This window comes from Peromyscus leucopus, chromosome 19 (assembly GCF_004664715.2).
Source record: "Peromyscus leucopus breed LL Stock chromosome 19, UCI_PerLeu_2.1, whole genome shotgun sequence".
Classification (NCBI taxonomy): domain Eukaryota; kingdom Metazoa; phylum Chordata; class Mammalia; order Rodentia; family Cricetidae; genus Peromyscus; species Peromyscus leucopus.
Window position 1 is genome coordinate 48,902,500 of NC_051079.1, and position 18,577 is coordinate 48,921,076.

An 18,577-nucleotide genomic window follows, 5' to 3' on the forward strand; every position below is an offset into this window, starting at 1 on the left:
CTGTACTTTTCAACATGACTCAAACGTGACTGTTTCTTTGGGGATGGGTATAACAACGTTGACTATGAGCAGCTTTCTTATTGTTATCAAGTTATTTTTGGTTTGTTTGTTGGTTTTTCGAGACAGGGTTTCTTCTTGTGTAACTCTGACTGTCCTGGAACGAGCTCTGTAGACCAACCAGGTTGGCCTCGAACTCAGATTCACCTGCCTTTGCCACCCAAGTGCTTGGATTTAAGGCGTGCGCCACCACCGCTCAGCTTAGTTTTTTTTTTTTTTTTCTTTTTTCTCTTCATTATGTCAGTAAAATTATGAAGCATCTATTTGACTTGTTCCTTTCAGATCAAGTGTATTCATAGTGCCACAAACAGACATTGGGGTGAGACCAATTCCAGGTTCTTTCCGAGCCCTTAAAAAAATGGGGGTGGGGTGGGGTGGTTAGCAACATTACAGGGAGCCCGAACTCTAATGACTAGTAGTCGACTAGGCCCTACTGAAACCTGAGCCACTTCTTGAACCCAGTTCGCCTAGCTCGGCTTTTTCTCTTTCCAAGCAGAAACTGGGCTGGGAAAAGGACGGCCCCGGAGAGGGACTTGACGACGGATCAAAGGTTAGAAACCGCCTCAAACGCGGAATAGAGGTCAAAGCTCCACTCCCAAGGAGACCAGACGCTTCCACTGGCCACATTGGGATTAAAAAAAAAAAAAAAAAAAAAAAAAAGGAGGTGACTCCCTAACGCACAGCCCGGCACAAGCCTCGGGGCCTGCACTGACTTCGCAGGTAGCAAGCGCGGACCCGCAGATGGCCGGAAGTGGAAGTGAGCCCCGGCGTGGGGGGGGGGGAGCGGGCGGGGCGGGGCGGGGGAAAGAGGCCAGGCCGCAGCACGCCTGCGCGGTCCGCAGGCACGGCAGTGCGCAGGCGCCGCGGGGCGGCGACGGGGTGACGCTCGGCCGCGTGTGGGCGGCGCCTCTGGCGGATCCGGTTCCGCCCTCCGGCTCGCAGCCCACCCTACCGAGAGAGCGCCCGAGCTCCCTTTCCCAGCGTGCCCTGCGCCGTGAAGAAGCGGCTCCCCGGGACTGGGGGCATTTTGTGTTGGCTGGAGCCGGAGTAACAAGATGGCGGCGTCGGCGGAGTGACGGGGTCCCTCCGGGCCGGAGCCGGCGGCAGTGGTGGCAGCGGTCGCGCCGCCCTAACTCCCCGCGCCCCTTTCCCAGCCCCTCGCAACGTCGCCGGCGGACGCGAGACAGCGGCGGCCGCCCCCGGAGCCACTGGCCGAGCTTCGGCAGCCGCGACCACCCTTCACGAACGAACGGCGGCCTGGCCCCTCCAGCGAGCGGCGGCGATCCCGTGCCTCGCAGCCGGCCCGGCGCCCCGTAACGCCCACCAAGCCTCGCTTTCCGGTGGCCGGCCGCCGCGCCCCGCCGTTCTGCCGGGGGGAACAGCCCCGGAGGCCTCCATCCTCTTCCCAGAGGTGCCGGGGCTCGGCCCCCGCCTCCATCTTCGCGTCCCAGGATGGCGAGCAGCAGCGGCTCTAAGGCCGAATTTATCGTCGGAGGGAAATACAAACTGGTGCGGAAGATCGGGTCGGGCTCCTTCGGGGACATTTATCTGGCGATCAACATCACCAATGGCGAGGTAATCGCCCGCTTCGGGGCGGCGGGGGGGGGACGTTAACGCTGGGCTTTTTTTTTTTTTTCCCCCACCCCAACCCCCCTAAGTACTCCAAGCCTCTTCCCACTGCACGCACGCACGCACGCACTGGGGAGCCTAGAGCGAGCCAGCTCTCCTGGCTTAGCAACCTCCCCCACTATTTCCCTAAAAAGGAAAAACCCGATAGAAAGGCTGGGTAAACTCTGAGGTTTCCCGGCTTGTTCAGAATCTCTCTCTTTTTTTTTTTTAAACCGTTGTTTCAGATGAGGAGAAGGGCGAAGGCGTGTGATCGCCATGGTGTTCTCTGTATTTCTTCAATTTAGTTTGGGGTTCTTGTTCCAATTAGAACAGTTTCTTTAAATTAAAAAAAAAAATCTCGCCTTACGTCCCAAGGTTGCCTGTTTTCTGGATGAATCCTTTCATTCGCTTTAGATTTAGAGGACACGGAGGGTTCGCCATTGCCACCCGAAAAAGCCTTTGAGGCTAGTTGGCTTGTTTTTGTAATTACAGAGGCTTTCGCCTCATCCTTTCACGTCCTTGTGGCGGCGACTAGCAGCAAGCATTGCTAATGTCTCTTCTCATTTCCCAAGTGAGTTTGAATCCATAGGGATGTTGATGCCATCATCCCCTTTCCTCTGCAGGAAGTGGCAGTGAAGCTAGAATCCCAGAAGGCCAGGCATCCCCAGTTGCTGTACGAGAGCAAACTGTATAAGATTCTTCAAGGTGGGGTTGGCATCCCTCACATACGGTAAGAACCCTTGAGCACCGTCGGTCACAGTGGGAGTTGCGAAATCAGTCGTGAAAGGGGATGAGGCTGGGAATGGGACCGGCTGAGTCGGCTTTGGTACCGAGTCCCCCAGGTTCCACAATTAGCCGTAATCGCTGGATAAATTTTAGTTCGCCAACTTAGTTGAAATTCGGTTTTGTTGTACTGCTGCATTTAGTTTCTGTCAGTCTTCCCGTTTCCCGGGGCTTTCGTTTGCAGTTAACTATGCAGGTCATCTTTGATCCCTACGCGGAAGGGATCTTGCTATCTTTACCGCGACACTTTTGATGTTCTGTTCGTACGTTTGTCCACTGAAGTGGTTGGGAAGGTGCGGATGTGACCGAGTTTAGTCTGTTGGGGTTGCTATCCGAGCTGGTTTGGGAAATGGCTGCTCTTTTGTTGTGTTTTTGTTCCAACATGTCTTCCTCCTCCGCTTAGAAAATGGCGGAACGACGTGACTCAACCCCCATATTCCTGCCTTTTTCTCCGCTTGGATTCACATAATAAGTTTCCTTGATTTCCCTTTAGCAGCCTTAAATGGATTAACCCTTGGAAAGCCAAGAATTGAGTCCCATAAGGCCATGAGATTCTGGGAAGGAGATGGCATGACAGTATGTGATCCCTGCAGCAGATGCGACATAACTTGTTAGGTTTTGCTGATCTAGAATCCTTATCCCTGCCCAGTATGTTCATTGCTTTTTGCTTTTGTGAATGGTAATGTTTGACATGTTTCAGTTCCTACAAACTTTACGGGCAATGGCAAAGGCAGTTGTGAACAGCACCAACTGTTGAAATGAGCTGGTCAGCTTTATAAAGAAAGCTTCACTTACCAGCAGTTTGATAAGTAGCTTCAACCTGTTGAGTTATTTTGTCGGTAACATTTAAGGGAAATTTCATCGGAGAGGAGGATGAATGGTAAATAGAAAGAATCAGGACAAAAATTGCTGTTTCAAATATTTGATTTTATTGAAAGAAACATTAGTTTTACTTTTGAAATTAACCTTTGTAAAAACTAAACTATAGCTTTAAACCTCACTGTTTTAAAAAAAAAAAAAAAGAATCATAGTTGAGAACGAAACGGATTGCTGCATAGTGTGTTCTCTCCTTTTCCATTCCTCTCTTGTCTCCTTTTCTGCCTCGACTGGGTGATGTTATGTAGACCAGCCTGGGCCTTGACCTCGTAGAGATCTGCCTGCCTCTTCCCAAATGCTGGGAATAAAGGAGTACACCACACCCAGCTGCTTTTTTCTAAGTCCTGAAATGAGTAATGAATTACCTTCAATCTAAATAATACTACTACATTTAAAAAATGATAAACATTTTTCATACAGATGCTGGGGGTGATAAATACTCTGCTGGTCATTTGTAAATGAGCTCTTTCAAAGAAAATTCCAGATTTATATGGCCAAGTGAATAAAGTGAAATTGGAGGAGGTTTGAGTTTTTGAGTTTTTTTTTTTTTTTTTTTTTTTTTTTTTTTTTTGTCCCTGAAATACACTATCATGGAGGAAATAAGGTCCTTGGCTTCTGCTGCTTTGTTTTTACTGGTTTCCTTCGAGTACAATCAGCCTGTATCGGGCGGGCCTTTTCTGTTTGGCCCGTTTCACATATTGTCATCCTTTTAAGATTGCCCTGTGTTGGGAAATTTATAAATTTCAAAAAAACATTAATCATTGCATTTTCAATGCTAGTGTGTTCTTTAGTCTGGTAGCTTAAGGACCTTGCAGATACAGATCATTAAGGGCAATGAGTAGTATACTAAATAAGCAGATGGATGAGTTAACATGTGAGCAGACCAGTAGGTACCTATTATAAAATGGTGAATGCAGAGAGAGTTACTGCCCTTGTAAGCTTTCTGTGGGTGGGGCTAAATAAATTAACCTGGCTTTTAAATTAAGGCTTCCTGGGAAAGGAGATGAGATTTCAGGAAGCAAGCTTGGTGGACTGGTTGGGGAGGGCATCCAAGAATAGAGTGGCTTCTGGGAGTGGTTCCTAAGGCAGAGTGTGGTAATTAGGTAGGGGTGGGGAAAGTGTAAGGTTGTTAAGCAATGGTAGGGACAGGACCATAAAAACAGATCAGTGTGTTGGTTGTTTTTTGTTTTGTTTTTCCTTTTTCTTGAGACTCAGACTCAGAGATTCTTCTGTCTTCCCTCTAGTGCTGGCCACCATGACTGACCAGTTTGTTGGTTTTAAAGGGAAGTATGAAATGATAGTTTTTTGCACCAAAAGATAAATATTCACAAAAATATTCTCTTAGTTTGGTGGCAGCTTTTTCCCATTCTTTTGTATATTCAGTATTTCTATGTCACTTATACATAGTATATATCTAGTAAATATTTACTTGGAAAATGTTCAGGCAAGTTGGCTGGCTAGCTTTATGTAACTAGAACCATCTGTTTTATCCATTAGTCAATAATAATTTAAAATTTTTACCTATCATACACATCCTTTCATACTTAATTTTTTACGCACACATACAGTCTGTTTATAAGATTGGCTTTAAGATACTCTGCTCTGGTAGAGAGACTCAAAATTACTTGGCCTACATGGGTGGTTGGCTTCCCTCTTCCTGTGTAGTTTGAAGGACTTACAGCCACATAGAAAGAAATCTAGGCTGGGGTGGTGGTGGTGGTGGTGGTGGTGTCGGCGGCGGCGGCGGCGGCGGCATACGCCTTTAATCCCAGCACTCGGGAGGCAGAGCCAGGCGGATCTACAGAGTGAGATCCAGGACAGGTTTGTCTCGAAAAACCAAAAAAAAAAAAGAAAAGAAAGGAAATAAATATAACCTCAAGAGTGAAGTATGACATCCAGTTTATGGTATAAGAAACTAAATCCTTTTGGCTTGCAGGACATCTGGAAGCTCACCTAGAATAACCATCTTTACATTCCTTTTCTACATGGCAGAAATTGAATTAACTCTGTAAAGGAAAAACAGTTTTGGTTAAACAAGACGAGCTCTTAAGTGGAACAATCAGAATTGAATGCTTGAGCACTTGGTGAGCTAGAGTCTTAATTTCTGGGAGGCTCATCAGCTGCCCATCTGTACAATTCAAAAAGAATGTTAGTAACTAATGGTTTTAGTTTTGTCGGGGGTGGGAGAGTGCTGAATAGAAATGTTTGGGAGGGCTAGAGAGATGGATCTGAGTTCAGTTCCCAGCACCCCCCCAGGGGTTTTTCACAACTGCCTCTAACTCCAGCTCCAGGGAATCTGATGCCCTCTTCTATTTAGACATTTGCACTCACACGACACACATTCACATGGACATACACTTTGGTTTTCCCCAAGAAGAAATGTTTGGGAAATTTATTCTGCTGGGGAAAGAACTCGTTGCCACCTGCTTTTTATGTGCAGAACTTACCATGTGAACAGGATTCCCTATTTAAAGTCTTTTGCTTAGTTAATCTCAGACCTTTCTGATTTGGATTTTAAGACCGTTTCCAGATGATAGTTGCAAAGCTCCCCCCCCCCTTTGGTGCTGTGTCTAAGTCTTACCTTTAAATATTATTTTATGAAAGTACCTCACAAAACTTACACATGCATCTGCTTCTGGCAACTTTTAGATTAACTATTTAGAAAGTTGTATAGTGGTAGAATATACTTTTATAGGAAAATTGTGTATAAAAAGGTAGTTGGGGATATGGGGAAAGAGTTCTTGCCTCTGTTTTAACCACACCTTCCTGCCCCTCTGCATTTGGATGTCAGATATTTTAGAAAATATTTACAAAACATTAGTTAATCCTTTGTACTGCTAAAGGCAGTTTAAACAATTTCTGTCTTAATCTTTTGCTATTAAGTATATATATATACACACACATATAATTGTGAATAAGGTTAAACAGGAAAATAACTGTTGAAGTGACTTTTTTCAAAGTGTGACTAAATTCACAGTGTACTGGAAAGTGCTTTCTGTTGTTCACTTATGGGATAATAGATGGTGTTTTTGAGCTGAACAAAATCTGCAAGATGCATGAAGAACATTGACTCATATGAGTAAAACCTTGAGTCCCAGAAGAGTTAACTAGTCTTCTGGCTCTAGTTCTCCTGAAAGCCATTATCACCTTGATGTCAAGGTCATATCATGCCTGCTCATACATGCCACACCTTCTGTTTGATAACTGAGAAAGCCATACTTAGTTAACTTCGTTCACTATCCACAGTTCTCTTGTCTCCATCCACACACATTAATTTAACAAAAAACCACACATGCTTCACATTCGAGATACTCTAAATTTAATTAAGTGCCAGTGTTCCAAAGAACAATATAGCTAGGCTTGGTGGCTCATACCAGCAATCCGAGCACTTGGAACATTATCTGAGGCCAGCCCAGGAAACATAGCAAGACCTGTCTGAAGAGAAAAAAAAAAAAAAAATTATAAACAGATTTCTAGAATTTGTTGCAAATATAAAAAATTGAATCTTTTTGAGACAGGGTCTCACCATGTAACTGTCTGACTTGGAAGTTGTAGGCTAGGCTGGTCTTAAATTCAAACATCTTTCTAACTCCTGGGTGCTGGGATTAATTGAATCTTTAAAATTGGGTTATTAAGTAGATTACATGAGTATCTTTTTCATACCTTCCAGTGAATGAAATGTGTATTTAAAGTGATGTGCTCTGGTTACTGTTTTTGTTTATAGTGCAACCTCAGTGGCTCCTAATAGTTTAAGTGACCAGTGTTAACTAGTGTGAACTGATATGTGGTTTAATGGAATTTTTATGATCTTAGGTATAATTTAAACTTAGTGAAATGTACAAATGCTAATGTGTGGTTGGGTTAGTTTTGACAGATGTGTGCCCTTACTGAGATACAAGAATTATGTATACATATTGCTTATCTTTTATAAACTACAATCTATTTGTGACAATGTTTTTTATAGTTGTGTGTCATTTCTTCTAAATTTGATGAAGGGTGTTCAAAACAAAGTAATAACAAAGACTTCTGGTTGATGGGTACCCTGGAGAAGTTACTGACACTATTTAATGTAGTTGTGATGACTACCCCTTGACTACTCAGTGGTAGTTGATAGCTTTGACTCCTTTTCTTCCATCGAAGACCTAGAACATTGCCATTCTCTAGTCTTAGTGACTGGAAATGGAAATGTATTGTGGCTGTTGTTTTTGTTTTCAAGATAAGGTTTCTCTGTGTAGCCCTAGCTGCCCTGGAACTTGCTTTGTAGACCACACTGGCTCCAACTTGCCTCTGCCTCCCAAGTGCTGGGATTAAAGGCATGCAACCAATTCTAGATTTCTGTTTATAAAATTTTTGTTGTGGCTGTTTTAATAAGGACTTTGAAAGTGCCATACAAAAAGGATTGGTTGGAGAGTGTTAGACACTAAATAAAAATGGAAAAGACAAAAGCCAAACTGTATTTGAACCTAGAATTCCACAATTTTTAATGTTATCTGCTTTTCAGAGAAAAGATTTTTGTTAGACCAAATTGTTTTTTCTTGTTTTTGAGACAGAATTTCATGTAGTCCAGGTTGGCAAGACTTAGCATGGCTTCCAAATAGGTCTTAACAGTGTTTAAATGCTTTATATAAGTTGACAGGATTATGATGAAGGATACTACTTCCCACCTCTGATGTATACAGTACAGAGATTTGTTTTGAGGTATAATTGCCTTTTATTTCTAGCATTGATAGGCACTGTTGAAATAAGGGAATAGTTGGTTGGCTTCAGTGTTTGCATATTCTTTTTCCTTTTATGGGGAAAAGAGGCATGGTAGTGTTAGCACATGCTTGTAATTTCAACAATTGGAAGGTAGAGGCAGGAAGTTCAAGGACAACCTGAGCTACATGAAGGCTCTCAAATAAAGGAGTGGCGAGGTAAATGCTCAGTAGCTAAGAGTGAGCACTACTTTTGTGAAAGATCTGAATTCTATTCCCAGCACCTGTGTTTGGTGGCTCCAGGGAATGCAACCCCTCTGTGGTTACCAGCACTTGCTACACACATAAACATAATGAAGAATGAGATCGAATACTATCCAGGCATTATGTATTAATTATCTCTTTTAATCCTGTAAGTTGGGAGGTTCATATAAAAATTACACCTGGTATATATATATATAATGTAGATATTTAAGGCCTAGGTTGATTCTGGTGTCAAAATACAGGAACAATCATACTACATAGACTATCTAGAGTTTTGATAACTATTGCCTCTCTGCTCAGCTAATTTATCTCCATTTTTCCTGGACCTATATCTCAGTAAGACTCTCATAGTGGCTCATTCCTTTAATCCCAGCACCTGGGAGTCTGTGGCAGGTGGATCTCTGGGTTTGAGGTTAGCCTGATCTACAGAGCCAGTTCCCGAACAGACAGCTACATAGAGAAACCCCATAACACTGTTTTGTGTGGGTTCCTACAATGCTTTGAGAGAAAGAAGTAGGTCTTGCTGACAGGTTCTTAGCACAGTGTGCAGGTATAAAGGAGGCACTTACTCTGGCTTCATTTTATGTGTGTTTACTTTTTTTTAATCCGGCTGTAGAAATGTGTACTCGGTGCATTTTAGAAGTATTTGCTGCATGTACAGTTAAGTTCCTGAGTTTCTAATTGAAATGGTCTCCAGTTCTAATACTTGTGTGAAACTAAGACTGGACTAAGGCTGACTGCTGATTTACGAAGGGAAATATAGCTGTGCACTTTTTGCTTTGAATATTGTTAGAAAAAAAAACACTGTATCATTGAAATTTAATGTTCTAGAACCAGGTGTGGTAGATGCACGTGTAATCCCAGAATTCAGAACAACTCCGGGCCAACCTGGGCCACATAGTGATACTTTGTCTTTAAAAAAAAATTAAAAGTTCTTTAACTTAATCACAAGGTTTATTACTTTATCTGTCATTTTCATTTTCTAGGTCAGTACCAAGAAGGGGTGTTGCTCTGGGTGTTTGTGTAGTGTGTGCTTTTTTTTTTTTTTTTTTTTTTTTTTTTTTTTTGATTTTTCCAGACAGGGTTTCTCTGTGTAGCTTTGCGCCTTTCCTGGAGCTCACTTGGTAGCCCAGGCTGGCCTCGAACTCACAGAGATCCGCCTGCCTCTGCCTCCCGAGTGCTGGGATTAAAGGCGTGCGCCACCACCGCCCGGCCGAGTGTGTGCTTTTTGATTGTAGTTTTTGGAGACAGAGTTTCTCTGTGTAGCCTGGCTGTCCTGGAAGTCACTCTGTATGTAGACTAGGCTGGCCTCAAACTCACAGAGATCCACCTACCTCTCTTGTCTCCTAAGTGCTGGGATTAAAGGCATGCGCCATTACCACTTGGCTATTTTTTTTTTTTTTTATTTTATTTTTTAAGAAAATGTCTACAGTAAAGTATGGGTAGTGTAAATTGTTCCTGTGTTTGTGTTGTATTTAAATGTACAGGGAAGAAGTTTACAAGAGAACTTCTAAGACATTTTTATCCTGCCAGCCCTTATCTGAAATTGAAAAACTTGGGAATAGTTATATTAGAAATGTCTTATACATTGTACTTGTTAAAAATGTAGGAAGAACTTGGAGTGGAGTGCATGTTTTTAAATGAATACCTCTCCTTTTTTCTGTCCTCCACATTTATCTGTTTTTTGAGACAAGGGTCTTGCTGTGTAGACTAGACTGACCTTGGACTCACCTAGTGTCTGCTACCACGCCTGGCTTCCTTTTTCTGTCTTTTGTTTGTTTGTTTGTTTTAAGGACTTTTTGTATTTATTGATTGGATTGTTTTTGTATGGGGGCTGTTGACACTGGATTTAAATTATTCCTAGTACCAGGTTCCACTTGGTAAAATCAGTGTTTCAGTTTGATGAATATTAGCTGCTATTCTTCACATAAAGTCTCTAGTGACTGAAACTGTCTTGGTTAACTTAACATACTTAAGCTTATAAGCAAATTTACATAGCATATCTGTAGTAAGTTATAGATAATAAAAAGCTTTTCCCTGTATGAGTGCCTACTGTGTACCAGTGAGTTTAAAATAGACACACTTCAAAATTTTGTTTTTGAAATTTAAGCATTTGTCATGAGCCAGACATGACAAATCAGTAAGTTTGTCTTCCTTTGAAAATTAGGAGAACAGTGTCTAAATCTCAAACTGAGATTGAACATACAAGGATGTGAATGTTTTCTTAACTTCAAGAGGATAATGTGTAAGAATAAGCTGCGAAGTGTACCTGGAAGCCCTCAGCTGCTTTCATTGGTCAGTGTCTGAATTAGTTAGGGGTTCTGTTTCTTTGATAAAACACCACTAGCAATAAACCCTTTGAGAGGAAAGGGTTTATTTTAGCTTACAGTTCCATAGCACAACTGAGAGAAGTCTCAGAGTAGGAACTTGGAGGCAGAAGCTGATGCAGAAGCCATGGAGGAATGCTGGTTGCTTACTAGCTTGCTCAGAGTGCTTTATAGCATACAGGACCACCAGCCCAGGGGTGGTACCAGCTGGGCCTGCTTACATTAAGAAACTGCCCCAGGCTTTCCCACAAGCCAATCTAGTGGAGGTATTTTATAGAATGAGGTTTCTTCTTTGACATGACTCTGGGTTATGTAAAGTTGACAAAAAACTAGCAAGCACAGTCAGATTCAAGGGACAGACTATTGATTGAGGTTGTTTGAATCCAGTGTGGAGTAAGCGTTTCTCAGACCTTAACCATGTATAATACTTGACTACATGGGCTGGCGAGAGAGATCAAGAGCATTTATTGCTCTTACAGAGGACCAGTGTTCAATTCCCAGCACCCACATGGTGGCTCACAATTGTCAGTAACTTGTTCTAGGAGATCGGACATCCTCTTCTGAACTCTGCAAGCATGCTTGTGGTGCACATACATGCAGGCAAAACACTTATACGCATACTATAAATAATTTTTTTTAAGAATTAGCTACAGAGTTTGTTAAAAATGCAGGTGGCTGTAGCTGGAGGTTTTTTCTCCAGGTCCCTCCAAGTCCCGGCAGTCCCACAGCCCACTTATAAAATAAACACACAGACGCTTATGTTATTTACAAACTGTATGGCCACAGCAGGTTTCTTGTTATCTAGTTCTTATATCTTTTTTGTTTGTTTTTTTGTTTTTTTGAGACAGGGTTTCTCTGTGTAGCTTTGCGCCTTTCCTGGAACTTGCTTTGGAGACCAGGCTGGCCTCGAACTCACAGAGATCCGCCTGGCTCTGCCTCCCGAGTGCTGGGATTAAAGGCGTGTGCCACCAACGCCCGGCTAGTTCTTATATCTTAAATTAACCCATTTCTATAAATCTATACCTTGCCATGTGGCTCACTGGCATCTTTACATGTTGCTTGTCATGGTGGCGGCGGCAGCTGGCCTTGTCTCCCTGTCTCAGCCTTTCACTTCCCAGAATTCTCTCTTTGTCCCGCCTATACTTCCTGCCTGGCTACTGGCCAGCCAGCATTTTATTTATGCAGAGTAATATCCACAACAGGTGGCTACACCTTCTGCTCGTATGTGTTTAATCAATTCTGGAATGGGTCCCAATTCTAATTTTTAATAAGGACATCCAAATAATTTCTGCTAAGACCTGATGGCCACACTTTGAGAACTCTGTTGAGGTTCTAGCATTCGGTTGCTGGAAAGTACAGAATTTTGCTAAGTGCTTGTGGCTGTTGTGGAAAATGGTATTGTCAAGCAGATATGATGATACATGCCTATAACCTCAGCACTTCTGAGACAGAACGCAGGATTGCTGCTAGTTTGAGGCCATCCTGGACTACAAAGCAAGTTCCATACTAGTTGCGGGGGTACATATCAGAGACCATGTCTCTCAGAAAGAGTGAGGTGGGGAAAGGATGCTATTGTCATGGTTGTTAGCATTGTATAGTTGTTGGGTGTGTGCTTTTTGTGCTTTCCGAGTTCTTTTCCATGGTCATCTCATAATTACCCCACCACATCGTGATAGGTAGGCTCAGTTCAGGGTTGAGGAGATGGCTCACTGGATAAAACACTTGGCCACACTTGCAGAAGGACCAGGGTTTGGATATACAGAGCTAGGAGGGAATGGTGAGAACTAGAGGTCGGATCTCACAGGGGTGTATAGTCAAATACTTATGTGACAGGAACAAGGCCTTGGATTCAATCCCTAGTACTGCAAGAAGTGGGGGAAGTGCCTGGCATGGTGGTGCCTACTTGTAACCCCAGGCTAGGCTGGTGGATCACAAATTCAAGGATAACCTGGACTTACTTAAATACCCAGCGAGACTGCTTTAGAAGAGGGATAGGAAAATGAATCATGGATCAATGAGCAAAGTGGTTTGTTTCTAGCTATTTTTCTGTTATTCTTGGTATGGTATTAAGTGTGTTCATTTTGTTGTTGCCTTAATGTTTGTTACTTATCATTTATCTGTTCTTTTAGATCAGAGAATGAATCTGTGTGTGTCTGTGTGTGTGTCTGTGTTGAAACAAGGTCTCATGTAGCCCAAGCTGGGGAGTTGTTTGTTTTGTACAAGATCTCACTGTATAGCCTGGCTGGCCTGGAGCTCTGTATCCAGACTGGCTTCTTGGCAGTCCTCTTGCCTCTTCCTGAATACTGACTGGAACTACAGAGGTGGGCATACCTGGCTTTCAGTAGTAACTACCGTGAGACTGGAAGCAATTCTCAGCCTCTCACGTGTTACTGTGGGCATGAGCCTCCATACTCCAGCTGACCTTAAGATTTCTATAGCTCTAACTAGAGTGTAGGAGAAATTTTTAAAATAACTTAAAATGACATGACTTGCTAGTGAAAATTTCAACCATTTAAAGCGTACAATTTTATTTTTGTCATATGTACAGAGTTGTATAGTCATTACCATAATTCAGTTTTAGGATATTTTTGTCAACGCTCCACAAAGATACCTTGAACCCATTCTCTTATTTCCTTGCTAGTTCCAGAAAACGAGCAATTTTATTTTCTACCTGTGTATAGTTGCCTACTAAGAAATTGTTGATCAGGGGCTTGGATGAAATAGCTTGGTGGTAGTGTTTGCTTGGCATCTGGGCATCCTAGGGTTTGATCTACAGCACTCAAAAGAGATCATTAACCATTTGTGATTGGTATGCAGGTGATAGCTATAACTTCCACTTCCCAATGAAGATGTGTGTTAATGCTTGATTCCCTTGACCTTCACTTGTCTGCACTCTGCCCCATCCATCGTACCACTGTTAGCAACGTTTAAAGTAATGACAACTGGCAAAAATTCCACCATACTACAAACTAAGTAGTATGATTAGAGTGTATTGCTTCAACCAAGAAAAAAATGGGAAAAATAGTGGATATCAGATTAATAAATGTGCAGTAGCTTGAGTGGTGTACAGGCTTTATGCTGATGATCACAACTGATGAGAATTCTAGAGTACAGTAGACATGTTAGGCCCAGAATAAACTGTTCCACAACTCTCTGCCCTTCTACCCCTCCCTCTTGATCTAATATTCTTTTGGGATGTTCTCTGAGCCTTGCAAAACGAGATATAGAAATCCCACTTAAGGCTCATCTTTCAACAGTTCTGTTCTCAGCACTTTGACCAGTTAGTCTCTATAGTAAGCACATGACCTACTGCCAGAAGAATCCCTGTAGCCACAGCTAACAGCAGCGCTGGTACATGGACATAAACACAAATAGCTAGAAGGCATTTATTAGACAGGCACACAATCTCTAGTCTCCAGCTGTATAATAGTGGAAGCTTCCCCACTAGGGCCTGCCTATTCGTTCCCCAGCCAGACATTTAGCCAAGCTTACAGTACCAGATGTGAATTCCTTCCTGGGGAACTAGCTTCAAATCCAATCCAAAAGTGCGTAGTTAGCCCCATAACAGACCTGCCACTATTGGACCTCATTTTCATGCAAATGTATATTGTATGTTTAATGATCTTTTACTTTGACTTACTAAGATTTTAAGGGAGCAAATTTGATGTAACTCAATATGGACTTTGTCAGTAAAGGTCTGAAGTTAGAACCAGCTGATTTGAGGTTTTATCTATATTTCTCTTGAAGGTTACATTTGAAATCCCTTGCAGTTCTGAGGATGATATTAAAGGGATAATAGAAGAAATAGCATTAAAACACTTAGCCGGGCGGTGGTGGCGCACGCCTTTAATCCCAGCACTTGGGAGGCAGAGGCAGGCAGATTTCTGTGAGTTCGAGGCCAGCATGGTCTACAGAGCGAGATTCAGGAAAGGCACCAAAACTACACAGAGCACCAAAGCTACACAGAGAACCAAAGCTACACAGAGAAACCCTGTGTGTGTGTGTATGGGGGAGACCACTTAGATAATTTCCTAGAGATTGATATTTAATGTTGCTTTTCGGTCTTTTGAGGCAGGATCTCATCTCACCCTGTAGCTTAGGCTGGCCTCAAACTTTGCCTCAGGCTCCTGAGCATTAGGGTTACAGGCTTGGCCAACAATCTGACATGGATTTTAGTTTTCAGAAAGCCTTTTCTCTCCTTTTGAGTATTTTTAACACATTGTTTCTATTGGTGTTAACAGAGAAACTAAGCCAGGTTAGGCTTTTAAGTATTTACTCCACTGTTTGAGGAGACAAAGGCTTGCTGTACATAGCCAGGTTGGCCCCATATTGTTTTCAGAGAAGAATTTGTTTACAGACATCAAAATGGGAAAAACTTATGGTCGTGATTTCCAGTTCTCACAACGAGAAATTAAGTGATAACATTTGAGTTACTGGAGAGAAATTATATTTATATACAGTATAACACAGAACAGTTAAAATATTTTTTCTTGAACAGATTAATCGTGTGTTGATACTACTCTTGTAATACTAAACTAGGCAAAAATAGGATTGCTTTCCAATGAGAGACAAATGATTGAAGTGCAGTTTGGTGTGAAGGGAGTTGGGAGCTAATGATAAGAGGCCTTTCTGAAGTGTTAAAAGGGCTGCTGGAGTCATTTCTTCCGTTAAAAAGCTAGTCCAAGACGGGAAGTGATGCGGTGGCTACAGAGTTGAGTTATGCTGGTGAGAGTGTTAGTAAGTGGCTGTGCAGGGGGAAAGGGCTTATTACTCTTTTCTGAGCAGTGTGTTTAATCACTGAGTTTGTCTTGTGTCTAGAGAAAAGGTTTCCTTAAACAAGAAATTTAAATGTTATAATAGTAAGTGATAAGCCGGGCGGTGGTGGCGCACGCCTTTAATCCCAGCACTCGGGAGGCAGAGCCAGGCAGATCTCTGTGAGTTCGAGGCCAGCCTGGACTACCAAGTGAGTTCCAGGAAAGGCACCAAAACTACACAGAGAAACCCTGTCTCGAAAAATAAAAAAAAAAAAAAAAAAAAAATAGTAAGTGATAATGTTTTTACATTGACTCTCCCTTTTCTTGTTTTGTTAGGTGGTATGGACAAGAAAAAGACTATAATGTGCTAGTCATGGATCTTCTGGGGCCCAGCCTTGAAGATCTCTTCAATTTCTGTTCAAGAAGGTTCACTATGAAGACTGTACTTATGTTAGCTGACCAGGTATGTAAACTTTTGACAAAAATAAAAAACTGAGAAAAGTTATTTATACAATGGCAACATTTCGTAGACCAGAGTATTATAACCCACGTGTCACTATTTCTCTTCAAAAAACATAAAAGGATTGTTTGTTGTCTTACAGTAGTAAGGTATGCTTTATAAATGTGTTCCTCTGGGAATAACTATTACATGCAGCATTCTGGTTTTACTGTGCGTGGTGGCACAGACTCTTAGAATCTCAGTGTTTGGGAGGCTGAAGAGGGGTTACCAATGCAGGGCCAGCCTGTGCTTTATACAAGATCATGTCTCAGGTGAACAAAGAACTGGTTTTTTAAAAATAAGGTACCAGGGTAACCAAAGATGAAGTTTTAGCCAAATTGATGCTTAAAGTAATAAAGTTGGAAGCACTAATAGCATTGAAGCAACCCCAGGACATTTTAGGAATGCCTAAGTTTGCCTTTTTCTTTTGTTTGCCTTTTTTTTTTTTTTTTTTTTTTTTTTAAATGGTCCAGCCTGGCTTCAAACTCTCTAGGTTTACCACTGGGGAAAATAAAGTAGAATAAATAGTCCCTTCTAGGAGCTTAAAGTCAAAAAGAGAAAGATACAAAAATAGCTAGTCAATGTTCTGTGGTAACATGAGAAAGAAATTTGCTAAGGACTATAAGGCTTTTTTTGCAATATAGTCCTTAGCAATTATTCTTTCTCACTTTGTAGAGCAGGCTGGTCTTGAACCCATAGAGATCCACCTGCCTTTGCCTCCAGAGTGCCTGGCTTTAAGGTGAGTGCCACTACATCCAGCAACACAGGTTTTTAGTCATTCACACTAGTAGAACAGGCCAAAGCCACCAAAGTTTGGGCCTGGTGGCCAGCAAGCTGGAAATAAATAAAGGGCTTTATTGTTTTTTATTTGTTGTTTTTCTAGTGCTGTCATTATAGATCATACATAATTGAAATACTGGAGTGCTTGAGAAGTTATGAGTTGCTTTCTGTTATCACTTATTATTTTTACTCTTTTTCTTTTTCAGATGATCAGTAGAATTGAATATGTGCATACAAAGAATTTTATACACAGAGACATTAAACCAGATAACTTCCTAATGGGTATTGGGCGTCACTGTAATAAGGTTAGTTCAATGCTCTTTGCATGAAAGAACAATGAATAGAATATTGATACGAATTGCCTTGATAAACTTTGAATCTTTGAAAAGCCATAGTAAATCGAATTTGCTGTAATCTGCTTAAGAGATTGTGCCAGAAGGATAATCAGTTAACTCTGTTAACTTAGTAACTGAAATATATTCTCTCCAACTTATCCAACCAAGGTTAGTTTATTTATGTGAAAATATAAAATTCCAAGGGCTTTTTAATGAGCTTTAATCATCTATTTTTAACTTGGACAATTGTACTTTTCATTCACTTAAATAGTGAAAACATGTACCTATAATCCTTCCGGAATGGTGACTCTATAAAGTGTGGGTTTTGGAATACATGTGCTTGTACCAGTATGGCAACCACTGACCTATCTGTCACTATGGCATTAACCCTTGCTGCCTGAGCATGGTTAATACTGAGAATCCTTAAATCCTTGGATTGGTGTATTTAAAAGAATAACTTTTGGGCCTGTTTCAAAAGTAGCTTACAGTTTATTACTTGGGTGAGTTCTCCACCCCTTCTCCATGCTGTTACAGGAGAGTACTGACCAGTGATTGAACATTCATATAGCAGAGTGAGTTATTATTGGGGGGAGGGGGTTCTGACAGTGGGTTCCATATACGGGGTGGTTAGGTTGTAGTGACGCATGATTGCAGTTAGAAACTAATTATATTGAAATTTTGTCTGCAATGCTTAGTTTTATTGAGTGAATTGCTTTCTTTATTCATTCAATGTTGAGCTCGGGCAGACAGGCAGCATTGGCAATGCACGAAGCATGTTCCAATCTGATGATCTCAGAAATTTCTCAACTTCAGGACAACTGGGGCGGGGGGAGCTTTTTTTTTTTCTTTGTTTTTGTTTTTTTGGGAAAGGAAACTTCCCATTTGTTAACCAGTTAGGGAATGTGGTGTTTTAGGTCTAGCTGTAAATGTTTACCTTTGTTTGCCTGTATGAATGCCAACTTGGAGCCATTATATTAGACCTGGTGTTGCTTGTTAATGTGAGATTAATGTTGGTCTGACCAAGTTCTAGGAATTAGATTTTTCACAGAATTTCATGTATTGAAGGGTTTTTCAGCCATGTAATTTATCTTGCATCCCCAAATTGCATTTAAAGAAATGTAGCTTCTCTCTTTGAAGCATCCAGGTTCTTATTATTCTAAAACCTGGTAATTGGTTTAAAAAAAAAAATTGGCCTTAATTTTTTCTCCTGCAGTTTTGGCAGTTTGACTCTTCTTTTGGCTATTTCCCAGCCCTCCTCTTCCTGTTTTCTTATCCTTAAACGCCCATTTTCCCCACGTGATCCCTGTTCTGCATAGTGACAGAGCAGTAAGTATATGGTTTTTGCCTTCACTTTAAACAGTGGTCTAGATAGTAACACTTCCCGCTCTTTCCCGCTCCCCTTCTTAGGAATAGTTGGTTTAATCCCGTAGATGTCTTGGAAAGTCTATGTTCCTTTTTTATAATCTGTGTCCTCCGTACAGATAGTAAAATGATTTTGTGGCACTGCTTACCTGGAGCAGTTTTCAGTGTTCACAGGACAGAAGTGAAGTGTTTCCTTTAAGATTGAAATAGAAATGTTTCTCTTCAACACTTGTTTCTG

General features: G+C 41.7%; 1 protein-coding gene across 7 annotated transcripts in view; it reads left to right on the top strand.

The window, feature by feature from the left end:
* Positions 1 to 1,184: 1,184 nt before the first annotated feature.
* Csnk1a1 (casein kinase 1 alpha 1) overlaps positions 1,185 to 18,577 on the top strand; it is a 37,956-nt gene continuing 20,563 nt past the window's right edge. For all 7 annotated transcript variants that reach the window (XM_028890112.2, XM_028890114.2, XM_037197164.1 and 4 more), the window contains exons 1-4: positions 1,185 to 1,632; positions 2,289 to 2,395; positions 15,700 to 15,826; positions 16,849 to 16,947. In XM_028890112.2, coding sequence (XP_028745945.1) covers positions 1,510 to 1,632; positions 2,289 to 2,395; positions 15,700 to 15,826; positions 16,849 to 16,947 — 456 coding nt within the window. In that variant the 5' untranslated portion in view covers positions 1,185 to 1,509. The remainder of the gene's footprint in view (positions 1,633 to 2,288; positions 2,396 to 15,699; positions 15,827 to 16,848; positions 16,948 to 18,577) is intronic.